The 27,445-nt window shown below is 44.4% G+C and overlaps 2 protein-coding genes across 2 annotated transcripts; both read right to left on the bottom strand.

Moving 5' to 3' along the window:
• Window positions 1-1,514: 1,514 nt before the first annotated feature.
• LOC137154545 (glutathione S-transferase theta-1-like) lies at window positions 1,515-13,227 on the bottom strand. The gene is made up of 5 exons (XM_067550271.1): window positions 13,116-13,227; window positions 6,587-6,674; window positions 5,542-5,692; window positions 3,598-3,774; window positions 1,515-2,509 (listed from the first exon to the last, which is right to left on the bottom strand). Exons 1-5 carry the CDS (start codon window positions 13,225-13,227, stop codon window positions 2,309-2,311), a joined length of 729 nt encoding a protein of 242 aa, XP_067406372.1. The 3' UTR covers window positions 1,515-2,308.
• Window positions 13,228-15,483: 2,256 nt separating this feature from the next.
• LOC137154379 (glutathione S-transferase theta-1-like) lies at window positions 15,484-27,131 on the bottom strand. The gene is made up of 5 exons (XM_067549973.1): window positions 26,860-27,131; window positions 19,726-19,813; window positions 18,346-18,496; window positions 17,489-17,665; window positions 15,484-16,496 (listed from the first exon to the last, which is right to left on the bottom strand). Exons 1-5 carry the CDS (start codon window positions 26,969-26,971, stop codon window positions 16,302-16,304), a joined length of 723 nt encoding a protein of 240 aa, XP_067406074.1. The 5' UTR covers window positions 26,972-27,131; the 3' UTR covers window positions 15,484-16,301.
• Window positions 27,132-27,445: the final 314 nt, after the last annotated feature.

Raw genomic sequence — 27,445 nt, 5'->3', positions numbered from 1 at the left:
CCTTGTCTTCTTTAAGTGCTCTGTTAGCACTTGGATCATCCAGTGGCCCTACTGATTGTTTGTCAGGTTTCCTGCTTCTAATGTACTTTAAAAGGGTGTTGCTGTTAATATTACTGTCTTTTCCAATTTGCTCTTCAAATTCTCTTTTGACCTGCCTCATTATACTTTTATATTTTCCAATTTATGCTCCTTTCTATTTTTCCTCAGTAGGATTTGACTTCCAGTTTTTAAAAGATGTCTTTTTGTCTCTAACCACCATTTTTGCTTTGTTGTTTAGCCATGGTGGTATTTTTCGGTCCACTTAGTGTTTTTTTTATTCAGGGTGTACATATAGTTTGAGCCTCTAATATGGTGTTTTTAAAAAGTTTCCATGCAGCTTGCAGGAATTTAATTCTTGTGACTGTTCCTTTTAATTTCTGTTTAATTAACCTCCTCATTTGTGTATAATTCCCCTTTTTGAAGTTAAATGCTACTGTGGTGGATTTATTTGGTATTTTTCTCTCCTACAAGGATGCTTAATTTAATTACATTACGGTTGCTATTACTGAGTGGTTCACCTCTTGGAAAGATCCTGTCTTCCACTTAGGACTACCCTCTTGTCAAGGGACCTTAAAGGCATTAAGGATCAAAGGATGGCAGGCTAGAGCTTTGTTAGGAAGCTCTTAATATTGCCTAGCAGGCCATTAGGTTCTGCACATAGCATCCCAAAGAGACCACACTATAAACTTCAATCAAGCAGGCAGATGGCAAGCAAGTAAACACACAGCAACAAAGAAACTAACAGACAACAAACTCACCACAATGGTCACACTGGTATTCTTCTCCTGTTTACACATCATACAGGTACTAAGCCAGCACCGAAAGGGGCTTTCAGATAGTTAATTTTTAATACTGAGTTTCTTTATTTGAAGAGAGAGACATGGGCGAGGTCTCTCTCCCCTTGTGTGTGACAGACTCAGAAAGAAGCAAGGTTCAAGAGGTGTGTGCCTCTTGCCACTGAATAATGCCCATAATAGTCTCATGAGGTAGGTGTCCAGGCTCTTTGAGGAGGGTAGGTCTCTGAATGACAGTCTTAAGTCAGTTGATAATACATATGCAGAAATTCATGCAGAAACATATGCACAAATTCAGGTACTAACAAGTCACACAGACCATCCAACAAGGGTCATGACAGACTTGACTTGTATTTATAATGTATTCCTGGCAGGGATTTGTAAAGCTCCTATGAGGAGCTCAATCCATATCTCTAACTCAGCATTATTCTCACAATATTGGAGCTTCATAAGATGCTAATTTCTAGAGATCATTCTTCAATTATATAACCATGTCCACCTCCAGGGTCAATTACTACTAGGTGATATCCTGGAGTGGAGATCTGCCAAGTAATTTTTGAGGCATGAAGAAAGCTTGCTTACCAGAACCTGTACTTTTCTGAATATATTACCTCTGCAGATCCACATTCATCACCAACCCTTTCCCCTATTTCTCTGAGGTTTAAGATTCCCTGCAAGGAAAGAGGAACTGAGGGAGTTCAGAATGGACACAAGCACCTACATTGAGCCATTGATTATTTTTCTGCTCTGGACTGGAGCTGTAGCTTGTGTGATTATTGAATCATGGCTATGATGATATTTGGAGCATTAAAGTTACTGAAAAGTAACCTTCTGCACAGTCCAAAGCAGGTGAGCCAATGACAAGTGAAGTCATCCATAATCAAATCTACCTGAGTCCCACCAGCATTCCCTAAGTTTTCCATAGTGGCTGAAGATTTATATTTCAGACTTAGATCCTCTGAAAGAGTCACAAGAACTTCAGCAAAAGGAAATCAAAGCATTAGCTGTCCTTTTATTTATTGCATACATGATTTTTACATAGCACTATGAAAAGGCTTTAGGGCTCTAAGCATAAGAGAGCTGTCTCGTTGAATTAGAGTTTGAAACAATCTCCATATTTTTTGTTTACATTGATACACGTTGCTAGGATTCTTGCTCTGCATTTTCTAGGAGGAATAGGCATTGCTGTTAAACTAGTCTATCTGCAAGAATCTTCTGAGCAATTTGGTCTGGAGTCACATCAAGACAGTAAACAACGAATCCATCCCTTTTACAGAGCCACTTTTCAGAGTTACAGCTACACTTTAAGACTCTTCCTCAGTTTCTGTAGTTGAGCAGAGAGAGAGGAGCTGTGGAAGTGTTTCATTTCTCTTATGATGCGGAGTTCTAGTTAAGAGCAGCCACACGTGGAACTAGGAGGCCAGGAGATATAAAAGAAATAAATCTACTGTGTTACAATTTTTTAAATAATTATTTCAGGCTACCATCTTCAGCAGTCTAGGTTTCATTTGTTCTTTTAGTTGTGGATCAATCAGCATGTTATTCAAATCCTGGACATTCAGGATCACTTTATGCGCTTCCTGGAAAAGCTCTTTCCCCACAGCTTTCTCCACTCGACTCTGCCACTCTGCCAGCTTGGGTATGTCCTCAAAGATGTTATAACCAATTGCTATGAGCTGCAGAGAGAGACATACATACACACATTGCAATGGTGAAACACTTGGGTGAAACTTCCATAAGGGAATTCACCACTTACACAGCAGAATCCATTCTTGGCAAGTGTAAGTGTTCTGTCTGGGATTTACCTGTGATTGCCACAGGTAGGAAAATAATTCAGCAAGGGAGTCTCTAAAAGCTGGAGCACATCCTCAATCTTTTTTCTCACCTGCAATAAGAAGCACCTGAACTGGATGTCTGTGCCCACACCCCAGGGTAATGGCAGCTGCTTTATGATAACAAGGGACTAGAACTATGCTCAGCCATAGTGCTAGTAGCTGGGGCTGAATTTTCAGGCACTGTTATGTATCTACTTACCATGTACATTGGGACATATTGAAAATATAATAAATGTATTGGATGACTCATTAACATGCACCTTTTCCAAGATTAACAAATTCAGACAGCAGTGTTTTTCCTACCTTTGACCTGCAGATGGTATGATTGAGCCCATTCACATCATAGTGAATAACTCCAGAGACAGTCAGCACTGCTACTTATGTCAGCCAGAGGAAGGGAATGGGAGGATGTCACTGCTGGTCTGGAAGTGATCTTCTGACCTATCCTAAGTGTGATCCATTTAATATTTAGAAAAAATCCACCCAGAAACCTGAGATGCTGGAAAAGTTGCTGGTTGGTGTTTTGTAGGCAACGTTAACAGGGAAGCCATTAGCTTGTGGAGGAAATAGTCACATGGGAGACTCTCGCCCTCTGTCCCCAGGCTAGGGCATTCCTGAGCATTTGTTCTCCATTAGGAGAATGATATTACCTTTCGGATCTTGCATTAGGAGAACAAGAAGCTGCAAGTATGGATGAAATCCTGGGGTCTGGGTCAGGTAAATGGGAAGAGAAACAGCTGTGAGACCCTCATTCAGCATGCTCAGCAAGCACCTGCTTCACTAGGTGTCTGTCCCCCTTGCATGTGCTTTGCTCCCCATTTCTATCCTGTGCTGATGGGGTGCAGGGCACACCCATTTGGAAGTGGTACAGCATGCTGTCCCATGGCCAAGCACTTCAGAGAGTGATGCTTTCCTCATCCTGCCCTCACCTGCATGAGCTCCATAACTGCCACCAGGTCTGCCAGAGAAATCTTGTTGCCCACAAGGAAAGGTTTGTCCTGCAGGAACTTCTCCTCTAACTGCTTCAGGGAAATGGCCAGGGCCTCTAAAGCTTCTTGCAACTTGTCTTCAGGAGCTGCCTGGTCCATGAATAGAGGAAACACCACCTGTGTGGAGAAGAGCGTATAGCCTTTATGCATCCATGTGCACTTGATCCTGATTAGTAATTATAAAAAAAGTAAGCTCAGTGGTTGTCATGGTGCAATCAGTGCCACAGTAACCAAACACAGTGGTGCTGTTTGTATAGATAATACACAGACGGGAAGTCCAGGCTCATACAGGGATCAAGACCCTCAGCTTAAATTAGAAGATGATGTCCTCCAAAATGTTTACAGTTACGCCTGCAGTAATGCCAAATGGAGAAAGCAGAATAAAAATTCTCAATAATTCACAGCCTTCGGGGGCTGAAAGCATACGTTTTCTGGCCAAGATGGTGGAAATCTCCCAAGATCTGCTTATTTTCAGGTATTGGAACTAGTGGGGCTGTGGGGAAGGAGAAGGGGAACTATGTCCAAAGAATAGGACAGGAAGTCTGGTCCAATGATTAGGACACTAACCTGGCCTTCAGGAGGCCTGGGTTCAGTGTCCTGCTCTGACACAGACTTCCTGTGTCACTTGTGCAAATCTCTCTGTGCCTCAATTCCCCATCTGTAAAATGGGGATAGTAGTACTTCATAGGGGGTTGGGAGGAAGAATACATTAAAGATTGAGAGGTGCTCAGATGCTACAGTAATGGGGGCTGTCATTCTGCAGGATAACTGCATCTGTATTTCCTCCCCCTTCCCCCTGTTGTCCCTCGAGGGCACCCACTTAAGGTTTCTGGCTCTCAGCCATCCTCTCTTGGGCAGGGACCTGCATCTCTCTGCCTCTGGACCAGGGTTTTAAGGCTGCACAGCTACCTGTCTTACCATAGCAAGCCAGTCTACCTAAAAGCAGTGCCTGTGCTTTACTTTCTCTCTGAGGGCTATGACCAATGTATTGCGAGCAGTTAAAAGTTACCGTAAAGCTCTTTCTAAGCAAGCACCTTTATTCGTAAGGTAAAAAGCATTACAGAGAAAACATGTACAAAAATAAAAACAACAGGAGTCCTGTAGCACCTTAAAAACTAACAAATTTCTGCGGGCATAAGCTTTCGTGGGCTGCAGCCCACTTTGTCAGTTGCATCTGACAAAGTGGGTTGCAGCCAACAAAAGCTTATGCCCGCAGAAATTTGTTAGTCTTTAAGGTGCTACTGGACTCGTCATTTTTGCTGTATACAGACTAACACGGCTACCCCTCTGGAACTTTTCACCGTGTAAAAAAATAAAAGTTTGTATACATGTGCTCAAAGATTACCAGAGGTCACCCATCAATCCTGTGGGCCCTAGTAGGCCACAGTCTTTCCAACCCTTCTGTAAGGGTTGAGGCCCTTGGACAGAAGGTTCTGTCCATTTGCTGGATCAGAAAGAAGGCCCTGAGTCAGTTTAACTACAGCCTTTTTAGGCCAAAAGCCCTTTCTTTATGTCTGTTGGTCTCTGGAAAATCCAATTTGGACCAGTAGATGTGATCTTCACCAGGGGTGATGCCTCTCTAGAGGTGTTTACAACCTATGTGATTTACCTTTATCATCCCCCTCTGTTTCTGATTCTTGGAGTAGCTGTGATAACCCTTCCCCCTGGAGTTGCATTCAATCCCCTGCCCACAGTAGTATATAAACTTACTACAATATGTTCCCCCAAAGATACTGGATGTGGTTGCAATATCTGCCACGGGTCATAAAAAGTATCTAAGATAGATAACACTAGTTGCTGGAGCACAGTTCTCCACCATGGGAAATTCAGCAGCTGCTGAGACACAGAATATATGGATCTAGCTTTTGGTATTAAATCTCTTACCTTCAGCCAGAAAATCTTGAAACCATTTGGCCGGATGGAAGAATGTTGCCAGGACAGGTATTCATCTACTCGGGCTCTTTTCTTCATATCCAATGGGAACCAGTGGTCAAGTGTTTTATACTTCTGACTTAGGTAGGCAAGAATTGCAGGACTATCCAAATATAAAGAGAATCATAGAATTGTAGGGCTGGAAGGGACCTCGAGAGGTCTTCTAGTCCAGTCCCATACACTCAAGGGAGGACCAAACATTATCTCTAGACCATCCCTGACAGGTGTCTGTCCAGGGAGCGGGAGTCTGGGGGAGGAAAAAAAGGTGATAGGCAGGTGAGTTAAGGTGAAAGAATGTTCATCTGCATCCCTGCCCTCCTCATTTCTTCATGTTACTTGCATTATAAAGCATTGGAATAGAAGGTGGTAGAGGCAGCCACAAAGAAAGGAATGTTAATGGAGATTTAAAAAGTGAAGTGGGGAAATGGGAGAAAAGAATAAAGAATTTGAGAGTTCTGAGTTTGTTATTCCTCTCCAGTGTGCTGTATTTTCTTTAAACACCTGAGCTACATTTGTTAATGTCATTCTGCTGGGATGATGGGAGACAAGAAAGATTGGAAGTCTGGGGACAGAGACTTAGGGAGGAAGGGTGACAGGAAGCAGGAAGAGGGATCTTGAACTGAGGAATAAGTGGAGCACCAAGGCCAGTATATTGCACAGAAATCCACCTATGGTACTCACATCCCTAATGGTTCCATTTGTGGGAAAAATCAGAGAGAAATTTATTCTAGAGATGGCATCACTCCCTGAACAGACAGACCTTGGTGAAATTCCAATCTGGGTCCTCAGGGGAACATTCTGCCAGATTGCTCTTCTCAGTGCCACTGGCAATCTCAAACCAGCAGAGAGTTTTATCATCCACTTTGCCTTTCCTGCTTCATGACCAAAACCATCATCCTACAACAGATTGCAGAAGGCAGATGTGCTGCCTCAGAAGGGTTACAATGATGAATAACGGGACAAGGAGGAAAAGTGTGTACCTCTATTGAATTCTTACCTCTCTGCTAAGGTGAAACCTCCATCCTTCAGTGCTGGCACTTTCCTTAGGACGTTCACCTTGCCAAATCCATCACTGTACTGTTGCCCTGGAAACAATGACAAAAAGTGAGAAAAATCTGTTATGAGACTGGAAGCTGGACCAATGGAAGCTAAAGCAGAAGGAGCACCCAGCTCAGACTGGACTCTGCCCACGAGAATGTCCTGCCATCATTTTATGATGCTTGTAGAAACGTTTGTGATTCACAACTAGGGAGTTTTTCTCAGTCCCTTTTTTCAAACAAATACATGATATATCTCAGAGAGCCAACGACCTTGCCCAAATCTGATGGTCAAATGAAACAGGGGATTTGCTGTTGCAAATGATTCAGTTATAAACACCCATCAGTGAGTATGGCAGTTGTGCAACTTGCTGAAGTGTTACTTACAAATGTCCACTGTGCACTGGAAAGCAAATGTGCCAAGGTCTTGGAGGCAGGGAAAGATTTGAATAAAGGCAACTGAACATCTTAAATATATTTTCATAATTGCAAAGGAAATAGGCACAGCCTGGAAGTAGCACATTTGTGAACAGAGCATTATGAGTCACATGGTCACTAACCCCACACTCTCCCTCACAGGGAAAGCCAAACTAAGCCATTTCTTGCATCTCATGAAGGAGACCAACACCAGCTAGACTGGAGTAAGGAAAGCAGCTTGAAGATTGTGGGTCAGTAGAGAACACTGCAGTGGATCAATAAAAACTATAGATAGCCCAACTATTCTGGAGAGACGGAGCAAATCTGCTCTGGTTTGTTAGGTTCTGAACAGTGGAGGACACTGAGCACTCATGTGAAAAGAAGATGCTGTCAACAGAAGCTGCTCCCCCGGGAGAGAGGTAGCTGATGAATTTTCCAGAGCTCTGACTAGGAAGAGAAAGATTTGGATGTTGTGACACAGCAGTCAGCTTGTTGCTGCATAAACAGCCACAGAAAATGGTTCATCTGCAAACAAGAGTTCCCCGTGCCTGGAGTAACATAGCGACTCAAGGTCAGCGTTGACAAGCATTAGCCTAGCTATGGAGAGGGAAGCTTACGCAGCACTTCCCTGCACTACTCCTGGCTTGAGGGCACTGATATTAGTGTATCCCTTTCAGGAGAACTTGTGAAGTAGTTTATCTTTCCCTCTCTCATAAAAGAGTTTAAATTCCACAATCACACTGTTCCAAGTGGCAAATGTTAACAGAGTTTGTTAGCTAATCAGGTCTTCAGCTTCTTCAGAAGCAGGAACTGCACAGCAAAGCATCAAAATGGGGTTTGCTCTTTACTTCTGAATGATCTAGAAAATACATTTCAGAATTTGGCTTTGGTTTTAAGTGTTCCGCCCTTTCCCCCAGCCCCTGCCCTCACTTCACTTTACACTAGAAATCTTGAGTTCTCCCTTTTCTGGCTTTGCTGGAGTACCTTGGCAAGTACCATTACCTGGGGACCAAATAAGGAGGACACATGTACTGGGAATCTGAGCTGTAACCTCTACCTGCCCTCTGGATGCTGATTAGGTGTTAGACTGAGTGGGGGAGGAAAAACTGCTTGCATAGATTGCACAGCCTCAGGTGACATCAGTGGCCAGACCTACCATAGATCTTGCTAGAGAGAGAATGAGGGCACAGTATTCCTAATGTGAAAAACAAGCAGAAAAAAATGCATCCCTTCTGTATGAAGGAAGGATTAAGTTTCTGGGTCTGTCTTTGTGCATGGTAAAGAACCAGTAAAGGCCACAATCCTTTCTGTTGCTCTTGTTTTGCAGTTTATCTTTAAAGGAACTGAAACATCCCCCGTTTAAATTATAGATGAAGGGAGTCAGTGTTCTGAGTTCCTGGATGGCCATCTATGCACAGACAGCCCATCTGTTTGTTCATTTTAAATTTCTACTTAGTGCAGTGGTCCCCAAGGTTTTTACCTCATGCCCCCCCTTACCCCTCTTTGCATCCCCTGCTCCCAGCCGGGTGGGAGCAGGGCCACAGTCAGGGGGGGCTGCGGTCGGGGCCAAGGCTGGGAGTGGGGCTACGGTGGCCAAGGGCCCCGACAGCCAAAGCAAGGGCTAGGTGCTGAAACCATGGCTTGGGGTCAGGCACTATGGCCAGATGTTGTGACCCGGGGCTGAGGTGGGGGCCATGCGTTGAGACCATGGTTAGGGGTTGGGTGCCACAGCTAGGCATCGTGACCCAGGGCTGGGGTGAGGACTGGGGACCAAGTCCAAGCCAGGGGCTGGACGCCAAAGCCGTGGCCAAGCCAGGAGCCATGGGCCAAGGCTGTGGCCAGGCCAGGGGCCATGGCTGGGCAGCAGGGGTGGAGCAGAGCTCAGGGCAGAGTGAGGCTGGGTGGCACTCCCTCCCCGCCCCCTCTGCTACGCCCCCAAATGTTCCTGCATTGCCCCTGACTCACAGTTTGGGGACCTCTGACTTAGTGGGATATTAAGGTCTCTGTTTCACATCCAGCTCGGTCAGTAGTGGCTAATAGTTGTTATCATCGGGTGGCTGTTCATTGACCAAAATTCTTTGGTGATCTTATTCTAGTTCTTAGTGGGGAATTCCTCACTTTACAATAATCATCATTATCATTGGCACCTTCCTTGGCAGCTTCAATGGGAGGCCAAGGGCTGAATGGGCCATGGAAACTGAAATCCCCTATAATCCCTGGAGATGTCCCTGTTAGCAGAGAGGCAGAGTGGTAAGGTCCGCACTGTTGCTGCTGTCCCTGTTCTGTGCAGATAGGGTTGCGTTTGGGGCTTTCAGTCTGGCACCTGTCACCAGCTCTAAATATTCACTAAGTTAAATAAAATGCAAATGACATTCCGAACAAAAAGAAAAAAAAAACAAAAAAAAACAGGCCAGAAGGCCAAGTACAAAGAGGAGGCTCGTTATCTCCAGTATTTACCGTATGGAAATGGTGAAGCAAATTCATCCCTAGTGTAACTCTACTGACATCCAAGGAGTTACTCCGGGGTGGACTTGTCCCTGTGCACTTGGAGGGGTTCTGAATGAAGACTGTCACTGAATACACAGCTCTGTTGACAGAGTGAGCTCTCTGCAGAGTTAGGCTTGGTTTTTGGATTCTGTAGACAGAGCAGGCTATGGGGTGTTTTCTCCATGGGTATGTCTACGGTGCAGTTAGACACTTGGAGCTGGCTGGTACCAGTTGATTCGGGTTCGCAAGGCTCGGGTTGCGGGGCTGTTACGGTAGCTGCAGCCTGAGCTCTGGAACCCTCTCACCTTGCAGGTCCTAGAGCCTGGGCTCCAGCCCGAGCCCAAACATCTCCACCACAATTAAACAGCTCCTTGGCCTGAGCACTGCGAGCCCAAGTCAGCTGGCCCAGGCCAGTGGCTAACTGCAGTATAGACATGCCCCCATGAGGCTGTAGTTATTGTTCATGTTAATGAGACAAAAGATCACTGTCCCAGAATGTGGGGATTCTGTATGTGGGAATCAGCATGTGCGTCCTGCACCATAGCTTGATTGTTGTGTTAGCTTAAAGGGCGTTGCACAGCCCAACAGTCACTAACGCCAGTCACTGCAAATACACTGTGAAATCCTATATGCCAGGTTGTTAGTTATCACGGACATCTGAACCTATTGCAGGAGGCAACCAGCCAGGGGGAGTGATGATGTCCTTTGTGGCACTGGCAACAGGAGAGTTCCAGTCAAGGGACTCTGAACCAACTTCCAACCTGCTTTAATAATTTATCAGTCCCATAAAAGACACTAAATTTGTGTCTTTAATAAGATGTTCCATTATTAAAGCAGCTTGGAAACTGGTTCTGAGGTCTCGTGCTGTCAGTGTCACAAATGAGGACACTTTATTTGCTTTGGCTCACACAATGGCCTTGCATACACAATACAGCCATGCTGAGAATTCTGCCAGAGCTGTGCAGCAAGCCATTCAGGTTCACAGGGAAAGCATTTAATGCCAACACTGGTTTCAAGTCACTTTGACAGGATTAATGGTTTCTGTATTAGGATCATGGCTGTGGCTGAGCTCTATACTCTATGTGCACCTGAGCAGAAGCGATGCAAGGTGTTTGTCAGTGTGGGGGAGGGAGGTTCATCCTTTATAAAAAAAGGGAGAAGTTAGAGATCAGAAATTTGGAGGATGGGTGGAGAGAACTAAATGGAACAGAGGGGGGAGTGAGACCAGTCAGCTCTGAATTCTTTCACATGAGATAGAAGCATAGAAGAATCTATTTTATACAGGCAATGCTGAAAAGCATAGCCAGTCGCCTCTAGGTATGCTGTATTTCATAGAGGAAGGGTAAAGCCATGAGAGAGAGTGCCAGAGTGATGTGGCTCACACAGACTATTTTCTTTAGACTTGACCTAATGCTGCATGCAGGCTGCTGAAAGCAAAGGGAAATTCATGCACTGACCACCCACAATTTAGTAAGGGTGCCTCCTGCTGTTGGGCAGGCAGCAACACTGGGGTGCTACTGCTGGAAAAGAAAGAGCTGCTGTTGCTGGGCTTGTTAACCAGAGAGTAACAAACAGCTTCTCTTAGACCTTCTTGCCTGGTTAAAAAACAGATGAGAAAATAAAAATGAACATTTCCTGTGTTAATATCAGTGTGAAAACCGATAGAATTCTGGAATCTAATTACCATTTTTATCACTGGTACCGTTTGTTGATGTTCTGCATTTTACTCAGCTTGGAGGGGGAAAATAAATTAGTCCAATTCAATTTCTGGCTTTCATGCACTAGCCCAGTGCTGCAGTATGTGCACTGGAAACTCTGCATCAGGATGCCCTTAACTCTTTTGAACCAAAGAGGTGTTAAGACTTATAGATCCATCTGAAAGGGTGTGCCAAGCTACCTTGGGCAAGTAACGGCTTTCTCGGACTTATATAGTCACTTGATTTGATGGTGACCTGCTTCATTTTTCAGTGGAGAAAAATAGTACATTTAAGTAAAAGCAGTATTACCTGTGCCAATCATTACCATTGCCGGGGAAGGACTGCATTTCTTTCACAAATCTCAGCAATCAAGTGAAAATCCCTTTGTAACAGGGAAAGTTTTTTGTGAAAGCTTTAGCTCCGTGCCTGATGGGGGAAGGGCTGTTCAATGTTCCAAGAAAAGCAGGCTTTTTTCTTCCTAACACAAAAACCTACATTCTGGGTCTAAATTCACTATCCTCTTAATTATCAACTACTCTGATCTGTGGATAAGGAGGCTGCATGGGAAAAGCAGCATATCAAGCTAATACAGAACTCCTTACTCACTCAGATCTCCCATTGACTTCAGTGGGATTTAGTTCTGAAGTCCTTATTCCACTATCATTAAGACAGCAAAACTCCCATTGAAGTCAACATCAGTACCTAGATTCCAGAGTGATGGGTTCCCTAGAAATACCTTGGACAGGTAGATAAGATGTTGGCTTAAATTTGAAGAAAACAACATGTGGATCCTAATCCAATAACCACCCAAATCAGCAGTAAATTCTGAACTGGATGCAGTGTCAGTGCTTGCTCAAGTGCCTTGCCAGGATTTTGAAATTGGGTTCAGTGGGGCCTAAACAGCCTTTTACTTCCTGCTTCCATTTATTTTGATATCTGGGTTTAGAGTTCCTTCACTTTCCAAATGACTACTCCTCAGCCTCCCAGCTCTCCCGTTCTTATGTACAGAGCAACTTTCCAGCTGCTGGCTCCTAGGAGCCCTTGTCTGACAGAGTTTGTTGAGCAAAACTGCTGAATCATAAGCTTTTCCTCATTAATTAGTTGACAGCCCCATTAGTCACCCAGCAAGGAGTCATTTGGGACTCTTTCTGAATAACAGTGCCGCAGAGAAGCTGCAGAGAAATGTGACTTCAGTCACAGCAACGCACACCCTCTAATACCAAGCAGTAGAAGACTAAAACCAAAAGCTTGATCAAAAATAAACCCACACCTTTTTTCTATATAGAGTAACCTCCCTCACAGCAGCATTAACCACCACACTTGTGAGATAAACTTCCCTATTCAAAACATGAATAACATGCATTACACTGGGAAGCATCCAAATGTCTTGTCAGGCATTGAAATGGAACTGGAAAATACATGGGTCTGGGAAGGGCGAAGCAGAGCAAAGAGAAGCAGAGGTGGGGAGCAGAGCACAGAGCCACAGCAAGGGGCTCAGGGCCCCTAAAGTTGCAAAGTGGATAGGAGGCAAACACTAGCAGCATACTGGGTTGGCCTCATGCCAGAGCAGTAGCCAGACCTTAATTCTTATCTGTCTATGACAGTCCCAGCTAAATTCCACCTGGCATTTTGCTACCCAAAACTGATCCTGCCTCTCAGACTCCCTCCTTTCAGAAAAGGGTCCCAGAGTTTGAGCTTAGCTTTGTTCAGCTCCTTCTTAAAGGTCCTTCACTCACAAAGGCTGGAAGCAGGAAGAGAAATGATACTTCCCAGCCTGAGGTCTATTGGGGTTAACCGGGCTCAGTTCCCTGCTGGGGAAGGAAGAAGGGTAAGCAAACATAAACCCTAGGAGAGCAGAGGGATAACAGGGTTCAGCTCCCTCACTCACCTTTGAGCACCTCCATTTGTTTGAACATGAAAGGGATGTTGTTTTTCTTGGCAAAGATGTAGACAGATCGGCAAGGTGGGGACAGCAAGTCCAGGTAGAGTTCCAGCCCCATCCTACTTGCAGGGCATAGGGAGCAGCAGGGAGAGAGGTGGTGTGGGGAGGCTGAGACTCCCTGTCTTTGGTGCTAGCTGCAGAGAAGGCAGACTGAAGAGAAACTTCTTTCCATCTGTTATTGTGTATTGTTAGAGCTCCTCCCCTGCTGTTCCTCCAGAGGAAGGAGATAGGGACCAGGCTGGGGTGGCATCTCTCCCAGCCCCACCAGAATGTGCATTCAGCTGTAATGCTGATATTTACATGAAAGAACTGCATCTTCAGGGACATATTGCAAGGAGTGTAGCACACCCACCCCGGAGAGTTCTCCCCTCCTGTTTGTATGGCCTGGCCCCAGGAGCAGATCCCTGTCTATAAAGTATGAGCACACCTTTGACATTATACAAATAATGATAAATCCCAGAGAAATTTGCATCCTGCAGAAACCCCTCCTCCCCACTGGTCTCCATGTTATTTGTTACATTTTCCTACATTGCTCCTTTCCTCCCTTCCTTTATGGATCTCCTTGACTGCATTGATAACCCAGGTGCAGCAGGAGGGAGAGGTGAGGCTCCAGATAACAGTTGGGTTTGTTCATTTGGAATCCTGACAGCAGCACAGACATAATAGGCTCCCTGCTGTGGCTGTGCTTTAAAAAAAGAAAAGCCAATTCTGCAAACCTGATCCTTCTCTCACTTGCAACTGGACATGGGCAATGGGGTGGGAAGGAAAAGTAGGAGACCAAAGAGGAGGAAAAGAAAACACAGGCAGGATTGTCCAACTCAGACATTTGCTTATCACTTTGCCCTGAAGTGGATGGGGCCCAGACAGCATCTCTTTTACTGGATCAACTTCTATCCAGTAAAAGATATGACCTCACCCACCTTGTCTCTCTAATATCCTGGGTCTCACATGGCTACAACACTCCATACAAACCATGAGAGTAGGAAAGGCAGTTTGGCTGGATGGGAACCAAGCTACTTCCAACTGCACATGTAAGCTGAGCCATGTGCTTCTGTGCAGATCTGCCAGCTGGCCCCATCCATGCTGCATTTGTGAGTACAGCAGAGATGTGGCCCTTTCTATCATAATGGGTTGGTTATTGAATCATGTTGGGCTTAAGGCCCATGAGAGGGTCCATCCACCCCTCTGACTTCTCTGCTTAGTTCTTTGCATAAAAAACCAAAATCAAGTTCTTGAAGATGTGGGGGCTCTGCTCAGCTTCTACAATGATGTTACTGTAAAAGTACCCAGCTCAATTCTGCTCTAAATATATGTACAAGTTGCCCATTTTTAGCTGCTGAACATAAGACTGCAGCCCCATATTTCCTAAAGGGGTGATTAGTGTGTAGAATACATTTGCAGTGTGCTGTTATTCTGACTACAGAATGCAGCATTCTTTGTGCTGGACTAGGGGGTACACTCCTCATGGAGCTGGTGCACATGCTGTAGCACTTCCCCATAATCTCCTCTCTATCAGTACATAGAGGAACTGAGGGAGGACTGCAAGGTTATGGCCACCAACAGCACACCTTCTTCACACTTTCTGTGGGGCTTTTGTGGACTGTAGAGGTACTGGCATAATGTTAATCTTGACATGGCTATAGCACAAGGAAGGAATGATCTCTATTAATTTGTTTCCAGGCTTTCAAATGGACAGAAAGAAAGTGAGGTTTTTAAAAACAAAGAAACCCCATGTATTGGGTACTTAGTGTAGCAACCTTCCATTCCCACATGTGGGCTGGGCTGCCCTTCCTTCTCATGTAGCATTTCCAGTTGCTGCAGCATTCAGTAGTGATTTGAGCAATTCAAGCCAGTCCTTTAGCTAAACCCTTTAGCTAAGAAGGCATTGAATAGTCAGCATGGAACAGCATGCTGGCAGAAGCTTGGCTGAAATGCAGTTTTTGTTCACGCATTAGATCACTTCTTGCACATTAAAGCTTGAGCCTGCAAACACCCAAGTGTATCTTTAGTCATGTGAGTAGTTCCACCAGAATATAGGGCATAATGTTACTCATGAGCATGAGTATCTGCAGGATCAGGCTGTAGTCTTCACATACATATCCTGTCCTAGTTGGTTCATGGAACTGGATGCAGTAGCTTCCAACTGATGAAAGCATGTGTTTGCTTAGAAAGTCTCATGGCCAGCCTCCCATAAGCTGCCTCTGTCCACTTCTCATCCATTTAACTGGAGGTTCTCTTTACTTTCATTAGAAAGGCTGTGAATCTGTATCCTACTCCCTGTGGAGACTGGGGCTATCGCTACACTAGAAAGCTTACAGCAGCATAGTTCTCCCATCGACTTAATTAATCCACCCCCAACAAGCAGTGGCAGCTATGTTGCGGTCCACACCCACGTTTAGATCAGTGTAATTTACATCACTCAGGGCTTATCCACACCCCTGAGTGACATAAGGGGTAGTGTAGATATAATCTAAGTGTGCTTGCACTTCCTGCAGATGCTGCTTCCTGGAGGTCTCTAGGCAGGTCAGACTCAGGGCTTGTCCACACTTACAGCACTGCAACTGCATTGATGTAGTGCTTAGTGAAGACACTACCTATACAGACAGGAGAGCTTCTCCCCTCAGCACTTTGGCTAAGCTGGAGCTGGGATGGTGCTGGGGCTGGTCTGGAGCGTGGATGGAGCTGGAGCTGTGGCTGTCTACATTGGGAGTTAGGTTGGTATAATCTATGTTGCTCAGAGGTGTGCATTTTCTACACTCCTGCACAATCTAGTTATACCAACATAAAGTTGTAGTGTAGATCAGGGTTTAGTGTCAAAATACTTTGCCTGAATGGCTAAGAGTCTCAGGCAGATCCAGTGAGGATAAGTTAAGGAAGGAAAGGGAGTCCTGGCAATATTGCAGCTCCCATGTTGCAGTTTAAAGGGGTGATTCAGTGTTTGCAACATCAAATTAGTGTCTTTCCCCACTGTCAATCTTGGAAGGGCTATGATTAAAGTATTGTTAGTAAGGTGCTGTTCTTTCATCTGGGGCAGGAGGTCCACTGAGATTTGGTGTTGGAGAAGGGAGTGAAACATGCAGAAAAACCTACTGAGTATTGGTTTTGCTTAGAGGGACTCTTTCCCATTTTAATTCAATGTTTTAATAGCTGTTGTTTCAGTTGCTCCCTCAGTTCTGAGGGAAGTTGAGTGGAGCTCAAATTCTTGGCATTCAGGATAATCTCATGTGCTTGCTGGAAGAGTTCCTTCCCCACAGCTTCCTCCACCCGGTTGCGCCACTCTGACAGCTTGGGCCTGTCCTCAAAGAGGTCATAACCAGCTCCTACAGGCTGCAAAGATGGAAGCAAAAACACATTAGTACAACTTACATGTAAACAGTCCAAACCAGAATCCATTTAGAGGGATGGGACCAAAAGTAAAAGGCGTTCTTTAGTTTTCACTGGAAACACTTCATTGTTTGGGTTTAAAAATTCCTCTGCAGCGTTTGCAACCCAAAAATTAGAGTCATGCAAACACATGAAAACCAGAATGTGAAGAGACCAGTATTTCACTTAGCTGGGCAATGAAAATAGACAAGACAAACCAATAGCACGTGGTCAATAAGTATGTTACAAACACTAACTATCTCAAGAGAGACAATTTTATAACGAAAAATAAATTCACAATCGCCAATTAAAAGGAGACGAAAGCAGGTACTTCATTCTTAAGGATACGTACAGTGGTACTTCAATTGTGTGAATGTGTTTAGGGAGAGAGAGGAAGTCCTCACTCTAATTATAAATATGTTTTCTTTCTAAGTTTAGACTGTATGCTCAGCACTTCAAGGGAAAAAAACAAAACAAAAAAACAAAACCCTCTCCCCGCAGATTTTTCCCTGTGGAATTTCTGGTCTAAGGAAGGGAAATCATGCACCTCTCAGTCAATTTAAAACACAGGTAGTTTTTCCCAGTGCTGAGCATCTCCAGTTACACTCATCCTAGAACAAAGTTCCAGTAATTTAGGACCCCTCAGCTAGTTTACTGGTTTTTGCTGGTCTCTATTTATTTCTGCCAGAGGACCAGTAATCAGAGCTGGGTTGAAGTTTTTTGTTCAAAATATTTTTCATTTAAACAGTGTCTCAACATGGAATTTTCCATAGGAAGTGTCCCTTTGATTCTTTTTCAGTTTATCCAAACAGTTCAAAAAGTGTTAAAGCAAAATCTCTTATTTGGAGATATTTTTGCAGGACCAAAAGTCACATGTAAGTCCATTCTCCTAGTAACCCAGCGTGCTTTGTGTGAAGTCTGGTTGGCCATTGGAACCAGTAGGACCAAACACTCACCTGCATGAGTTCCACAATAGCCACCAAGTCTGCCAGGGAAATCTCGCTGCCCACAACGAAGGGCTTATCCTGCAGGAACTTCTCCTCAAACTGCTTCAGGGCATAATTCAATTCCTTGACAGCCTCCTCTAGCTTCTCTGGAGGCAATGGCTGCCCTACAATGAGAGGCACCAGTACCTACCAGGGAGAGGAAAATGCAACTCTTATGTTACCTACCAATTTTTAGTCCATCCACCATTCAGCCATGGTACTGGGAACCACTCTAAGTATCCCTCATTAGTTTATTAAGGACTGGACTGAGTTAATTGGTATTGGAAACTTCCCTCTGCCAGGCTGGCTAACATTACAACCTGTTACATCATATTCCCCCAAATCAAACAGTCTTGTTCAGATTCTCCCTTTCGAAGACATTTGCCTTTATAAAACATTTCACACCAACTGCAATCACAGCCCCTTGTTTCAAGAAGAGAGGGCTTGTGTTCACAGAGACAAGAGTCCGTTATGCCTAGCCAGTCAGAAACAATCCCAGTCATCCATAAAAGAGACCCCAAGCAAACAGCATATCTGGCATTTTCTAATTTTTGGGTGCTGGACTTTACATTAAAAGAGCACCGAGGTTGCAGTTTTGGGGATGTAATAGAGATTTACACTACCCTGGCAGGGTACCAGTCTGGCAAGATAGTGACACTCTGCATTAGAGCCATTCCGAGGAAGGGGTCCCCCCGCCCCAATCCCTTGCCCCACATAGACTTTATAGGAAATAAGGATGCTATGGAGAGGGGAGGTTGAACACATTCTACATCCCACAGCACTAGCAGATGGTAGCAGTCAGCTCTCATGGCAACTAATATCTTTACCCTGGTAGAGAAAACTTGGCATCCTTTTTCCCGAATGGCAGTGTGCTGCCAGGACAGGTACTCGTCAACCTGGGCCCGTTTCTGCAGGTCTGAAGGGTACCAGTGATCAGGGGTGTTGTATTTTCGACTCAGGTAGAGCAGGATCGCAATGCTGCTCAGATAGAAACAGGGAACAATGGACAGGGAAATTAAGAGGAGATGGAAGTGATTGTTCTTCCCGTCTCCCTCCTCCCCGCACCACACAAATACTCTTACTACCAATAGTTATGTTAGGGAGTCAATACTGACAGACCCAAGGATCTCCCCACAGTCCCTAATAACCAGCCAAAGGGTTACAACTCAGACTTCTCTCCCCACTTCCCCAACCCACTAGAAATGCAAAACATTATAGCTTTCAGATAGCAAAATTTGCTTCCTAGCACTGCTTGAAATTATGTGTATTTTTCACAAAAGAAATAGTGAGAAAATGAACATTTTTAGGATTTTTTTTTAAAGTTTTGCTTTTCAAGATGAATTAAATGAATGAGGTTTTTTTTGAAAAAAATGTTTGGAGTTTCTGGGTCCCAATTCCAGCCCCTTTCCAGTGGGGGATGTGGGGGTGGGGAGAAAGTGGAAAAAATAAATCCACTCTCACTTTTGCTTCTCCCACCATCCCCCAGAAAAGTGAGAGGAAGATTTCCTCTTCTCCCTCCCATATACTTAAGGTTTTTTGTTTTTGTTTTAAACATAATTGCACTGTGATACTTTTTTATCCAGCTAGGGGAAAAAATGTTTTATTTTTTAAAAGGGGTCAGTCATCTCACCTCACTACCTCCTATATTTCCAGTTGCAACTTGAACCATTAGATTTATGCCATCTACAGTGGACCATATACCCAGACCCCATAATAGGAAAGCTTCACGTTACCAGACCTGTAAGATGTCCTCAAGTCAGCCCTTCCTGCACATGGAGTCAGCACGTCACAGACTCACCAGATCTATGGAGCTTTGAAAACATTGAGCCAACAGGCAGTTCAGCAGCAACATCACCTGATGCAGGTGGCTGATGACCAGGGCTGGGCCAATGTTTATCTTCATCTCCAGGGCTTCAAGGTGGAATCCCAATTGTAGCAAGGCAGGGACAGAAGGAAAGGGGAGATATAGGACTGGAAGAACCATAGAAGAGTGGGGCTGATAAATAGGGAGCAAAACGAAGGGGCATGAATGCAGAAAAGACAAAAACAACAGTGTATAAAAACAGATAAGACAAGGCGTGGAGAGAGAAAAGATGAGCAAGCAGTTAGGTAGGACTCTGAGCAGCGGACAGAGCATGACAGCAGGCAGATGCCAAGTAGTGTGATGTTAGACAGCACATCAGAGGATTGTATTTGTTTGATCTTACCTCTCTGCTAAGGTGAACGCTCCATCCTTTAATGCTGGCACTTTCTTTAGCACATTCACCTTGCCAAACTCTTCACTTGTGTGCTGCCCTAAAAAGATTGACAAGGAGATTAAGAAGGGGGTGATGGTGCCATGCAAAGAATATTCAGTGACCAGAAGGAAACAACCTAACAGAGTTTAAGGTTAGCACCAAGATCAAATTAGATTCTTCACCCATTGGTGAGGCTCATCAGAGTCCATGGGAATATTTGACCATGACTTCCCAATTTTGCTCACATAAGGAAAAGTCTGTTTATTTTCCTAGGAGAACAAGTGGGCAACAGAGCTTTATAACAGATCTAGATTTTACACCTGATGCCATGTTCCCTGTCCATCAGCTCAGCAGTCTGCCTCTCTCCTGTTCATTGCCCACGTGTTCCATGCTCTGACATTTGGTAGAAGGCTTGTAAGGCTCAATTTATGCTGATAATCTTGTCAGCATAAGTCTGCTCCATAGACCTTGTTTTAATAGCACACATCTGCTGCAGTAGTGCCCCAAAACCCCATCAGGATGCCTGTGCAAGGCACTTTACATAGGCAGAGCGAGAGCCCCAGAGAACTTGCAGTCTACTTTTACGATGAGAAATAACAAATGGGTTTAACCATAAGAAGGAAGCAGGACAAAGGTAACCATGATAAAGTTACAGTTACATAGGCCTGACAGGAGCACAGCTCCATCTCTTTCCTTCTCCATTCAGCTCCATTCAGATGCAGTCATCTTTTGAGTCCCTGTTAGAATGAGGCAGGATTTCGACATTTTGTAACTGAGTTCTGTGACAGTTTTACCAACCCCCTCTAAGCAGCTGTTAGCATTCAGGGTATTTTCTGTAGGTTATATTCATTATAGTTTGTACTCAGACATCTGTTGCTTTGGATTATCAAAGGGAACGGACACCATTAGTTTACTGCAGGAATAGCTTGCAGCATCTTGGGTGGGGTGGGGTGGGGAGCCGAGAGAAAGACATGCTGCCAGGTCTGAGGTAGGAACAGACATTGGCGTGGGTTTGCATTCTCAAGACAATTCTTCAAACCTTCAATACAAGAAAGAAGGAAAGAGATGATCTTTATGGTCTGAAGAGAAAAAATATTTAGTATACCTGAAGTCTGAGTGCTCTTCATATCCTTTGGGCCCAATACTGCAAACCCTGCCTTGCCTACATGGCTAGACTCACCAACTTCAGTCAATGATTGAGTGTTTGCAGGATTGGGCCCTTTGTTTTCAAGCTCCTCTAACAAACTCGCAGCAGTGAACCTCAGAGAGCTAAATGATGCAACTCTCAAACCTTTTGTACTAACATTCTGGCAGCTGCTCCCCAGATAATGCAGAGCCTTCTGGGAATGTTTTCTGATATTTGAATAGTCATAAATGAGGCTTGCCATCTTTACACAGTGAAGTGGTTTAATTTGGAACACAGCCTTATTTGGCTACCTTCCAAAAAAAAGGTGGTCAAGGTTTTTCCATATTTATCTCTTTGCTTACTCCTGTATTGTAGTGCTGCCTGGAGGATTTCAGGCCTAGACCTCACTCAGGTCACCCAAGCCTTTGGGTGACGATTCCTGTTCTGTCCAGTCCTCACCCTTTGCATCTGTTTCCCTGAAACCCACAATGTTAGAGAAGTAAGAATGCTCCAGAGGATTTGTTCCAATCAGTCTCTAGTGAGACTCAAGACCTTTGGAAATTCACTTCCAATGCAGCACATCTGTGAAGTGCCAACCATCCTTGGGCTTTAGAATGAAGCTTCCAATGGTTACTGAACTCTGCTTTGCAATTGGTGGTTTAGCTCATATCACACAGATGAATTGGGCCTGTGTTTAGTTCCATGAGTGGGATTTATTATGCATGCAGCACCAATGCTTAATAGCAGACTAGTTTGTATTTTTATACAAGTTATAAAAAGATGTATTTAATGTGCTTTTTAGCAGAGTTTGGTTTTTACATATTAAGCGGCATCCGTTTCAATGGGCTAACAGGCAATTGCCACTTCACGAAAGAGCTCTGAGGTCTTATTTAAAGGTATCACCTAACAATGGTGACTCATCTAGTGAAGAAGACCATCCACTTGTTTCCAGTGTTCTAAATTCAGACCTTGGGCTGAACTTGACACCCTCTTCATGGCTCCTCCCATGCTCTGCAACTCTATCAGGGTTTGAGACTAGGGCTTGAAGCAAGAGCACTGATCTGGACTGCAGATTTTAGTACACTCTTCCCTTCACCTGCTTATTCCACATCCAGCCCAGGTCTGTCTACAAGAGGCAGCATAGAGGGCTATGGTCTATCTGCATAAAAGGCTATAACAACCCTGATTTTGTACCATGAATGCATGAATTGTCCATGCTGGTACCATTTAGGACCTAAATGTAACCAAATGTATTTAACTTATAAGCATTTCCATCGGAATCCAGGAGGTTTGTGCAGTGAGAGATACAATACACCTTAGAATCCTTGTAGGAGGAACAAATGTAGTAGTGCTCCTCTGCTGTATTCATAGGCAACATGTAGGCTTTGGTAAAGACAGCAGGGAACATTTGGAACTTGTGATTTTGTTGTAGTCTCTTTCAGTCAGTCCAATGGCAACTGAGTCGGTTTTTCCATCTTTTTCAATAAGTTCACTGGCTAACCCTCCCCCCCTCCCCCTATTTTAGTGGCTCATGGTAGCTAGTAGCATAAAGGAAATGAGGCCCAAACCTACATTTTTTTTTAAATAAGTTAAATATTCTTGTAAACTGACAATGCTTCCTTCCCCACAGTACCTTGAATAATCTTATTCATCTCCCAATACCAAAGTCTCTAGAAAGATGAATGTCAAGCACGAGCAAGTCATAGGGAGGAGAGACTATGTAGCAAAACTCATTATTAGTAGGCTTTATTGCCAGCTCAGGCTCCCCCAGTGAAGGAATGGAAGCAAGCCTGAGATTCTGGGGGAGAGTACCTGTGCTGTGAAACAGTCGGGTCTGCCATAGGCCTAAAGGGGATTCACTTAACCTTTCAGTGAAGCAGTGAGATGAAAACTGGTAGATTAACTGCTGCCAGGCTGCACTGGGTTATATCAGTGAGTACCAGGAAAAGAGAGTAACTGCAGTGTCTGCTCAAGAAACGGCATTTCTCCTTCCTGCTGTTACTGTTAGAGGGACCTAGAGCAAGAGGCGAGCTGAAGTGTGTTGCAACAGCAACCCAAGTGAATCTCAGGCATTTTAACATATCTGTGACTCCAGGCTCAAGGTCACCCTAGGATATGAAGCCTAAATCTGATATTTATGCCATATTGGCAGCGAGGGCAGGGGGGGAGGGGAGAAGGGGAAGTAGCTTGCATGTTAGTAATTACACACAGTTTCCTTTTCATTGTTTTATTCTGGTCAGGCTTAAGCTACATTTTCTGCAGTAAGATGGATGGCAAGGGACTCACCCTGCTGTGTACACTCATGTTCACCTTATCAATAGGGCTGCAGCAGGAGCAAGAGAGGTGTAAAATCTCTGCGGAATATAGGGCAGGAACCAGCACGGGGCCTGAGACACAGCACACAGCAGCTGCTGAGAGGTCAGCATAGACACATTAAGGCCACATTACTTTGACAGATTCTTCTGTGTGTGTCATATCTCAGCAAGAGCCCAGATGGGGCTGCCTGAACTCAGGCAAAATGGGTCGTTCATAGGCACAGTAAAACCCCAGGAGGGCTTCCATTATGTGTCCCTATTTCACACTTCTATTGATGAATTATTGCCTTTGGTACCAAAGACAATTAGCAGGCACAGCTTTGACTTCAGGACAGCAGACAGACTTCCTTGGTAAAGAAATGGCTGAGCCTCTTCAGAGCCAGCTGGGGCCACTCCACAGCTACCAGCATCAGTGTGACAACATAGCTACTGCCTGGGAGGCAGGTTGTCAAACATGAGCAACTAAATGAGTCGTAAATCCCCTATTGGGGTGTTTATGTCAGCCCCTACATGCTGTTTTGTTGCTTCAGACTATCAGTGCATCCCCCACCATCACAGAAAGCATCTTGTGCTCCAAAGTAGCAGGGTATGGAAGGGAACCTCCACAGCCTGAGAGGATGCTGGGAGTACTTGGATTAGATGCAGACTCTGAGGAGAACTCCCAGTCCCTACCTCCAGCTAGGAAGGGATTTGATCTACAGTGAGCATTTTGTATGTACGTAGGTGTGCTGAGAATGCCCACTGAAGAATCTGAGATACCTCCAGAGTGAGGTGGCAGCTGAGCAGGGGTTTTGATGATCTCATTGGTGCCTAAATTTTGGCTTTAGGTGCCTCAAAGTGGCAGTTGTGTCTAAGTGTGTGAGGCCTAGAAGATGAGTAAGCTATGAAAGATCAGAGTCAGAAGCAGGCTGGGCTCATGCTGTCACTCAAACAGGGAGTAATGGAGAGCTCTCCGTAGCAGTGCCAACATTCAGGTTCATGCAGTCTAATGGAGAGAGAAATCGCTGCTCTCTCTGCAAGAGATAGTCATCGTGATAGTCATCATGTTGTGTAAACAGATTGGTTGTATGTGGTGGCCAGCCTGTGGTTACATCACCTCGTGTTGCTAGCATGCTAGTGCTCACCAGATAACACAATATTTGCAAAGAAAATCCAGGGTGTTGCAGGACGTGGTACTGGTAGTGCAATAGGCAGTACTTTCTGCACAGTCAGATGGGGGTGAGAGGCTGCCATCTTTAAAAAAAAAAAAAAAAAGTCTCAATCAGAAATGCTGACCTTTTGTGGTCTTTGGAAGTCACATGGCAGCTTTTGCCATAGTAGGTACATCAATCAGGATACTGGAGTTAAATTCCAACAAGATAGTTACATTATGTCTGGCTAAATTCCTCCTGAAGTTTCAGTTGGGTACAATACTCTTCACTTCCTGTCTTGCTATACAGTGTTGCTATTTATTTGTTAAACAATTGATCCCTGTTACCCGAGATGTGGGTGCATTTCAGTGATGGATAAAATGATCTCTTTGTAGATGGAATATTCAGTGGGGATGAATGGAGCAATACGTGCAAATTAATACATTAAGGAGTAGGGAAAAGGAGAGAAAACACAAGGCATGGTGAAAAGTCTAAAATCCTTCCTCCCTTTTCAAAGTTTTAAGGCTTTTAAAAGGTAAACCTGCAAAGGATGCTTTTTAAAAGGGTTGTGCCTTTTGTTCTTTATGGTGGATGAGAGCCCACAAAAGTTTTTCCCTCCCTTCATTATTTTTAAAATTATCTCCTTGGGTTTTTTAAAATTTGTAAAATATAATGAACTTCAAGGCTGGATGACCTTCTGGAAGGCTCAGATGATGTTTGTTATGAACTTGAACTGAAGGGCCCAGGAATAAAGTCTTTTGACAAAAAAGAGTAATTTATCCAGAATGTCAGTAATTGACGTTAGATAAGAATTAACAAGAGGTAGATATCAACCAAGTTTAAAGCATTTTAATTGAGAAAGGAAGGTTTTTTTCTCCCAGTCACTAAGCTTTCACTCTCGTCATGTCATACCCCACTAGCTCTGCAGTCACCATGAACCTTACATCTATTCTACAAAAGATTTCCCCATTTCTGACAACAGATGTTGGCAACATGCACACCTGACCTGGTGAGCCACATGCCTGTGCTTGTCGTTGAACTGAGGACTAATCATGTTCAGCACTATTTTGGAAGTGATTGTTAAACCCTGCAGCAGGACCAGGTCATCTGCCTGCCAACCCTTCCCTTTGTCAGTAATGGGTAATTTTCACAACAACAGCAAGGCTACAGAGTTTTCCAGAAAAGACAAGTTTAAAAAAAAAAAAAAAAAAAAAAAGCAACATTTCCATCCTACAAGAACAGGAGTACATTTGAGCAGAAGGCATAAACATCCCCTCAACAACAACAACAAAATAAAGAAATAAGTTAGAGGGAAGGGAACATGTGACACAGCTGGCTTTAGCACAGTCAGATAACTGACCCTTCCAAAAAGGGAGTAAAGGCCATAAATGTTGTTTTGTGGAACAAACTTTCTCTCGAGTGCAATGAGAGGAACCCACAGGTTGGGGTGGAGCAAGCAAGGCAATGACTCTGGAGAGCAAAGTGGGCCAGGTGGCCCCAGCAGATATTGATGTAGGTCAGAATATTTATAGAGTACTCATTACCACAGAGTTTAAACAACATGTAGACTCTGTTTTCCTAATCCTTCTAGTTCCTCAGTTTTAGGGCCTATACGAGAATCTGCTTTAGGGACATAATAGGGAGAAAAACAAACAAACAAACATTTTTTATCTTAAGGATAGTGTTGCCAACCCTCCAGGATTGGTCTGGAGTCTCCAGGAGTTAAAGATTAGTCTTTAATTAAAGATGGTCATGATGAAACCTCCAGGAATGTGTCCAACCAAAATTGGCAACCTTAGTTAAAGATGACATGTGAGCTCCAAGGTTTAGACCCTGATCAGCAAGTCTGAATTACAGGAAGATAGAGATAAGCCGAGGCAGGACTTTTCAGAAAGCATTTCTGCTCAGTTCTCTGGTCTAGTCATGTCATCAAACAGGAGGAATATATTTAGTGGAGCTTGGATACAGCATGCCCACTGCTAGTAGCCTGTGCCAGTGTGCGATGGGAGAGCATGCCCCTGGCCCCATTCCTTCTCTTTGTTATGCTCATCAACTGGTAACAGGCTTAAAAATCAGAGACTGGCTATAACCTCACACATGCCAAAATGCAAGCCTGACAGTTAAAAATAGCCAAAACTCCACCCCAGGTAACTGTTATAAAAGTGCTCCGAAGTGAAAGTACAACAGCAGAAAAAGGAGTTTAAAGAGCTGGGGCTACATTTCTTTAGAGTGTCTAGTTTCCTAAATAACATTTCCCCTCTCAACTAGAGATCAACTATGAACAATAAGGCAAAAACCCCTGTGAGGGGGGACAGAGTAGGGTTTAGAGCAAGTGAAGTGTGTGGGAATCAGTTACACCTGAGGAGTGTAACATGCTGATAATCTGCAGAGCCCAACACAGATTAGTTCTCCTAAGAGCTAACATTCTCCCTGAAGCGCTTATTGCCTCCCTTACAGAGCAAAGAGACAACACAGAGTCCGTCCCCACAGGTACAGGGATTGGGGTGGCCAAGCACAGGGGCTCTTCACTCACCTTTTAGCAGGTCCACATGCTTGAACTCAAATGGGATGTTGTTTTTCTTGGCAAATATAAAGAGGGCACGGCAGGGCTGGGAGAGGAGATCCAGAAAAAGCTCTACCACCATTCTGGCAGCTGGGATTCTGTGAGAGAGAAGCCCTACAGCCCGGAGAAGAAGAGCCCCTCACAGCCACTCAGCCTGCAGCAAGTAGCCCAGAGGCAGGACTTAGAATACTTTCTGCATACCTCTGCTAAGAGCCCTTAGTAAGCAACTCAGCCAGTGCTGCTAGTTACTTTAGACCAATCAGGGGAGACTGCAGGGCTCATTCAGGAAGAAAACATCCCAGTCCTAATTCCCCAGTCATGGGAAAGTTCAGGGATGGGGGAGGGGAAAAGTAGATAAAGCTTGACTTGGCTGAATGAAAGGCAGGGCTACTCATCTTGCCCTTTTATTTATGAGGAATAAATTAAATCGACTCAGTAAACAAAAGGGTGGAAGTGCAGTAAAGCTAGCATGAGTGCTGAGTCCTGTGGGAGCTCAGCCCATCAGCAGTTCACAGCAGGGACCATGAGCAGCAGTCTCTAAAGCAGCTCTAAGTCC

Source organism: Emydura macquarii, unplaced genomic scaffold (genome assembly GCF_026122565.2).
Source record: "Emydura macquarii macquarii isolate MOO-44397 ecotype Brisbane River unplaced genomic scaffold, CSIRO-AGI_Emac_v2 contig_1254, whole genome shotgun sequence".
NCBI classification, from domain to species: Eukaryota; Metazoa; Chordata; order Testudines; family Chelidae; genus Emydura; species Emydura macquarii.
This window is presented reverse-complemented; position numbering and strand designations above follow the sequence as displayed.

Bases quoted from the DNA above. Each gene is read 5' to 3' on its own strand.
- LOC137154545 (XM_067550271.1), bottom strand. From the start codon at position 13,227: ATGGGGCTGGAACTCTACCTGGACTTGCTGTCCCCACCTTGCCGATCT. The intron at 6,675-13,115 runs GTGAGTGAGGGA...CATTGTTTCCAG, and splicing joins ACAAATGGAGGTGCTCAAAG to GGCAACAGTACAGTGATGGA. The intron at 3,775-5,541 runs GTAAGAGATTTA...TTCTCCACACAG, and splicing joins TCAAGATTTTCTGGCTGAAG to GTGGTGTTTCCTCTATTCAT.
- LOC137154379 (XM_067549973.1), bottom strand. From the start codon at position 26,971: ATGGTGGTAGAGCTTTTTCTGGATCTCCTCTCCCAGCCCTGCCGTGCC. The intron at 19,814-26,859 runs GTGAGTGAAGAG...CAATCTTTTTAG, and splicing joins GCATGTGGACCTGCTAAAAG to GGCAGCACACAAGTGAAGAG. The intron at 18,497-19,725 runs GTAAGATCAAAC...CTATCTGAGCAG, and splicing joins GCGTTCACCTTAGCAGAGAG to CATTGCGATCCTGCTCTACC.